The sequence below is a fragment of the Phyllobates terribilis genome, unplaced genomic scaffold, assembly GCF_046119375.1.
Source record: "Phyllobates terribilis strain yellow unplaced genomic scaffold, ASM4611937v1 Scaffold_7__3_contigs__length_470593459, whole genome shotgun sequence".
Taxonomy (NCBI): Eukaryota; Metazoa; Chordata; class Amphibia; order Anura; family Dendrobatidae; genus Phyllobates; species Phyllobates terribilis.
The window spans coordinates 20,171,305-20,177,304 of NW_027362767.1; the positions used below are offsets into that span (position 1 = coordinate 20,171,305).

The 6,000-nt window shown below is 50.8% G+C and overlaps 1 protein-coding gene across 2 annotated transcripts in view; it reads right to left on the reverse strand.

The window, feature by feature from the left end:
• Positions 1 to 6,000, reverse strand: part of TTC7B (tetratricopeptide repeat domain 7B) — a 121,018-nt gene that overhangs the window by 15,344 nt on the left and 99,674 nt on the right. For both annotated transcript variants that reach the window (XM_073638241.1, XM_073638242.1), the window contains one exon: positions 5,536 to 5,676. In XM_073638241.1, the coding sequence (XP_073494342.1) occupies positions 5,536 to 5,676 (141 nt within the window). The remainder of the gene's footprint in view (positions 1 to 5,535; positions 5,677 to 6,000) is intronic.

Consider the following 6,000-nt stretch of genomic DNA (forward strand, 5'->3'; position numbering starts at 1 on the left):
CTACTATAATACTGCCCCCTATATACAAGAATATAACTACTATAATACTGCCCCCTATGTACAAGAATATAACTACTATAATACTGCCCCCTATGTACAAGAATATAACTACTATAATACTGCCCCCTATATACAAGAATATAACTACTATAATACTGCCCCCTATATACAAGAATATAACTACTATAATACTGCCCCCTATATACAAGAATATAACTACTATAATACTGCCCCCTATGTACAAGAATATAACTACTATAATACTGTCCCTATGTACAAGAATATCACTACTATAATACTGCCCCTATGTACAAGAATATAACTACCATAATACTGCCCCCTAAGTACAAGAATATAACTACTATAATACTGCCCCTATGTACAAGAATATAACCACTATAATACTGCCCCTAAGTATAAGAATATAACTACTATAATACTGTCCCCTATGTACAAGAATATAACTACTATAATACTGCCCCCTTTGTACAAGAATATAACTACTATAATACTGCCCCTATGTACAAGAATATAACTACTATAATACTGCTCCCTATATACAAGAATATAACTACTATAATACTGCCCCTATGTACAAGAATATAACTACTATAATACTGCCCCCTATGTACAAGAATATAACTACTATAATACTGCCCCCTTTGTACAAGAATATAACTACTATAATACTGCTCCTATGTACAAGAATATAACTACTATAATACTGCCCCTAAGTACAAGAATATAACTACTATAATACTGCCCCTATGTACAAGAATATAACTACTATAATACTGCCCCCTATGTACAAGAATATAACTACTATAATACTGCCCCCTTTGTACAAGAATATAACTACTATAATACTGCCCCTATGTACAGGAATATAACTACTATAATACTGCCCCTATGTACAGGAATATAACTACTATAATACTGCCCCCTATGTACAAGAATATAACTACTATAATACTGCCCCTAAGTACAAGAATATAACTACTATAATACTGCCCCTATGTACAAGAATATAACTACTATAATACTGCCCCCTATGTACAAGAATATAACTACTATAATACTGCCCCCTATGTACAAGAATATAACTACTATAATACTGCCCCTAAGTACAAGAATATAACTACTATAATACTGCCCCTATGTACAAGAATATAACTACTATAATACTGCCCCCTATGTACAAGAATATAACTACTATAATACTGCCCCCTATGTACAAGAATATAACTACTATAATACTGCCCCCTATGTACAAGAATATAACTACTATAATACTGCCCCCTATGTACAAGAATATAACTACTATAATACTGCCCCCTATGTACAAGAATATAACTACTATAATACTGCCCCCTATATACAAGAATATAACTACTATAATACTGCCCCCTATGTACAAGAATATAACTACTATAATACTGCTTCCTATGTACAGGAATATAACTACTATAATACTGCTCCTATGAATACTTAGGTGATGATTATATCGGACAGCAGGTTTTGTGGTGGGTGCACGGTATATTCTGCAGTGTTGTGCAGTGTTTCCGTTGCTCATCGGCCTGTCCGGGGTAACTGATGATAATATCAGGACGTTGTGTCTGGCAGGTTCAGTACATGATGGGACATAGTAGGATTATATAAATGTTGTTCCCATATAATGTGATGAGATAACGTCTCGGTGACATCATTGATCGTTATCGGCTCAGCCTTTGTGGGGTGAGAATGTGATGGCGTCGCCCCCCTCGCCTGTGAACGCTGAACCCTGCACATTCCTGTACAGTCATTTAGATAAGCAGCGGCCGGTGCACAGTGCAGGGACGGCAGAACAGAGCAAACATTGTATATCAATGAAGAGGGCGAAGGTCCCTGACAGCGCCACCACCAGGGAGAGAGAAGCACATAACGTAAAGGTCGCAGCTCACAATGCAGCTTTCAGAGTCCAGAATAGCACAATCGACATATCGCAGGAGCCGGGGGACACGTCACAGGGGGGGGGCCGGGGGACACGTCACAGGGGGGGGGGGGCGGGGGACACGTCACAGGGGGGGGGGCCGGGGGACACGTCACAGGGGGGGGGCCGGGGGACACGTCACAGGGGGGGGGCCGGGGGACACGTCACAGGGGGGGGGCCGGGGGACACGTCACAGGGGGGCCGGGGGACACGTCACAGGGGGGCCGGGGGACACGTCACAGGGGGGCCGAGGGACACGTCACAGGGGGGCCGGGGGACACGTCACAGGGGGGCCGGGGGACACGTCACAGATGGGGGGGGATGGGTAAGGCACGTTGTGGGAGCCCTGAGGGGGGAAATGGCGTGAGTCTGGGGCGCACACATCGCGGGAGTTGGAGGGGACGTTGCGGTGGCCAGGGGTCATACCTCAGGGGCGGGGGTGGCATACTACAGTATTACACGACTGGAAACGCAGGTCTGCTCGTGCTTTCACCATTACTCCTCCAGCGCTGCTACATATGAAAACCATTAGTGGAAGCGCCGGTTCAGCCGACGCCCAAGAATGTGCGATTTCTTCTGTCTGTGCGACCAGGAAATATTTTCACACCTCCACTTCCTCCAGATTCCCCTCCAGCACCGAGCCGAAATGTCAAATATCTGTAGAGAGTGGAGTCTGGAGGGTCCGATGTGCCTCCATCTACGTGTTCAATACCTCATAATGTAGCTCATATAGCAGCACAAGGTGCAGACTCCACATCAGTGCTGCAGGCCGGACCCCCAATCTGACCCCCTGGCGGTGCCCTGCCGTAGTTTTCATTCACTCGACGGAGTTACATTTTAAGTGATTGTCTGATGCTATCAGGAAAATTGCTGAAAACTGAACAGTAAATTGTGAGGGAATTGCAGCATTAGCAATAAAGGTATTCCTGGAAAGGCTGCTGTGAATATACGAACTCTATGAGGGGTTCGGTGCCCACACGGATTGGCGCCCTGCAGTCGCTCCTGTGATCGGTCTGTGCCCCGGCAGCATTTTGAGCTTCGTCTTCTGAGTGCCGTTATCTGGTAATGTTATCGGGCCCCGGGGGTCACCTGATGAATAATACACGGCAGCTAACGCCTGGTGCGCGGGTGTAAGGCGAGCCGCTCACTCGCTGATCGCAATTTGTCATCAATCTCCTGATGAGTTACAATCAGGCGCCTGCACCATTAATAACCGCCTCGGCCAAATCTCCCGTCTGCTGTGATTGTTGCTCTGCGGTCACAACGGATCAGAGAGCGATCACATCGGGAACCTGCGCCAGCAAAGTCTAACCGGCTGGTACATCAGAAAAGTGTAAAAATGTTTGAGCTGCCGGACCCTGAGCGCCGGTGGCCTTTTCGCTGCTGCACCCTGAGCGCCGGTGACCTTTTCGCTGCCGCACCCTGAGCGCCGGTGACCTTTTCGCTGCCGCACCCTGAGCCCCGGTGATCTTTTTCGCTGCCGCACCTTGAGCGCCGGTGACCTTTTTCGCTGTCGAACCCTGAGCGCCGGTGACCTTTTTTGCTGCCGCACCTCGAGCGCCGGTGACCTTTTTTGCCGCCGCACCATGAGAGCCGGTGACCTTTTTCGCTGCCGCACCGAGGGCCGTTGACCTTTTTCGCTGCCGCACCCTGAGGGCCGGTGACCTTTTTCGCTGCCGCACCCTGAGGGCCGGTGACCTTTTTCGCTGCCGCACCCTGAGGGCCGGTGACCTTTTTCGCTGCCGCACCCTGAGGGCCGGTGACCTTTTTCGCTGCCGCACCCTGAGGGCCGGTGACCTTTTTCGCTGCCGCACCCTGAGGGCCGGTGACCTTTTTCGCTGCCGCACCCTGAGGGCCGGTGACCTTCTTCGCTGCCGCACCCTGAGGGCCGGTGACCTTTTTCGCTGCCGCACCCTGAGGGCCGGTGACCTTTTTCGCTGCCGCACCCTGAGGGCCGGTGACCTTTTTCGCTGCCGCACCCTGAGGGCCGTTGACCTTTTTCGCTGCCGCACCCTGAGGGCCGGTGACCTTTTTCGCTGCCGCACCCTGAGGGCCGTTGACCTTTTTCGCTGCCGCACCCTGAGGGCCGTTGACCTTTTTCGCTGCCGCACCCTGAGGGCCGGTGACCTTCTTCGCTGCCGCACCCTGAGGGCCGGTGACCTTTTTCGCTGCCGCACCCTGAGGGCCGGTGACCTTTTCGCTGCCGCACCCTGAGGGCCGGTGACCTTTTCGCTGCCGCACCCTGAGCGCCGGTGACCTTTTCGCTGCCGCACCCTGAGCGCCGGTGACCTTTTTCGCTGCCGCACCCTGAGCGCCGGTGACCTTTTTCGCTTCCGCACACTGAGCGCCGGTGACCTTTTCGCTGCCGCACCCTGAGCACTGGTGACGTTTTCTGCAGTAGGTCGACACTGCACTCACCCCTCCGTTTAAGAGACCGTGCCGAGGTGTGCCCCGCTCACACAGCTGAAGATTTGTCATGGTTGTATTCACAATCCCATCTGATAAGAAACTATCAAGACCGAAGAGAAATTTGCGCCGCTGCTCCTGAAAGGCTCTAAAGATGAGCTTTCCATTCACAGGAAGCAAACAGAGATTTTGAAAATAGCGAGAAACTGAAATGCAAAGTACATTGGAAAGTTGTAGAACTTCTGACGAAGTGTAAAGCAGTAAGTAAGGGAGGAGATCATTGTGATCGACACTCTATTGCGGTGCACGGCTCTTTAATAAGCAGCGCCCTCTAGTGTCTGATGACGGACTGCGGCTCGGATCGCGGGCGCACTCTTCTAGCTGAGGCCTCTTGATATCTAAGAGCTTCTTCCACTCACAAACCTGGAAATGGCGCGCGCCATCAATCACCCGAAGGGTTACACGCCGCGCTGGCAGCGCCGCTATGAACAGGCGCCAACGTAAATGCTATAATCAGGAGCGGCAACAAGCTGGAATTAACCACCCACCTTCAAGCAGTTTTTAGCTTTCTTTCCAAAAAAAAAAAAAAAGTCAACAGGACCTGCAGCTTCTGAAGAGCACGGGGCGACCAGGATACATTTAAAGGGCAGGTTCACTGCCGGCCATCACATGGCGGGTGATTCAGCACTGCTCAGCGAGCTCCGGGCATCCAGGAGCCGCAGCTTCACGTGGAGCCGCTGTAATTCCATCGTCCCTGTGTGAAACCATGATGAGGACGACGAAAGGGCAAGAGGTTGTTGTGCGCTAAAGAGTCGGGGGGTGAAATTTCAGCCGGCCCGGGGAAGTCTCCTATCAATGTTTCCGAACAGATCTCTGTCACTGCAACAAGGTCAGACTGACAGAAGCCGCGGGGAGGATTCATACTGACAGACGCGAAAAGAGCTGATCTTAAAGGGCCGGCGTCCAGCGAACGAAGCACAATCATCGAGTTGTGCAACTTGTCTAATAAACTCATTCACAAGCTGAGGTGTTGTTACAATGTATCAGTGTAGGCACAGATTGTCATTTCTGATCAGTATAATTTCCACCACTCCCCACCTATTCCTCCCTATAATGCTGGTGCAGCCGTATCCATGATGAGGGCGATAAATGGACTTTACCTGCATGAAGCCAGATCTGCGCCAGGGTCATCCATGGGTGCAGCGGGCCTTGCTTTGGGGCGCTGCTCTGCAATGAAGAGGCCACTTCAGAAAGCGCCTGCTCCACGCGTGACGCTGCGATGGACGTGGCGTGGACCGAACCTGCGGTGGTGAAAGGAGATGTCAGGAGAAGCGGAGCCACGTGCAGGTGGACGCCACGTATCCAGTGCGTGCAGTGACCCGGTCCGTGCTGGACATACACACACAGGCGTGAAGCCCTCCATCGTGCCAGAGCTGCCATTACCTTACCTGGAGAAGGACCAGAAGCTTAGCGATCACCCCCATCATCGTCCTCTTCCTCCCCACATCACTGACCACACATAGCTGCCATTATCCAAGCTGGTCAGCGCACAAGCAGGAAGTGTTGTCATGGGCTCTGTACTAAATGGAATATTTCTACTATTCATAGAAACGGTAGGAGCTGCA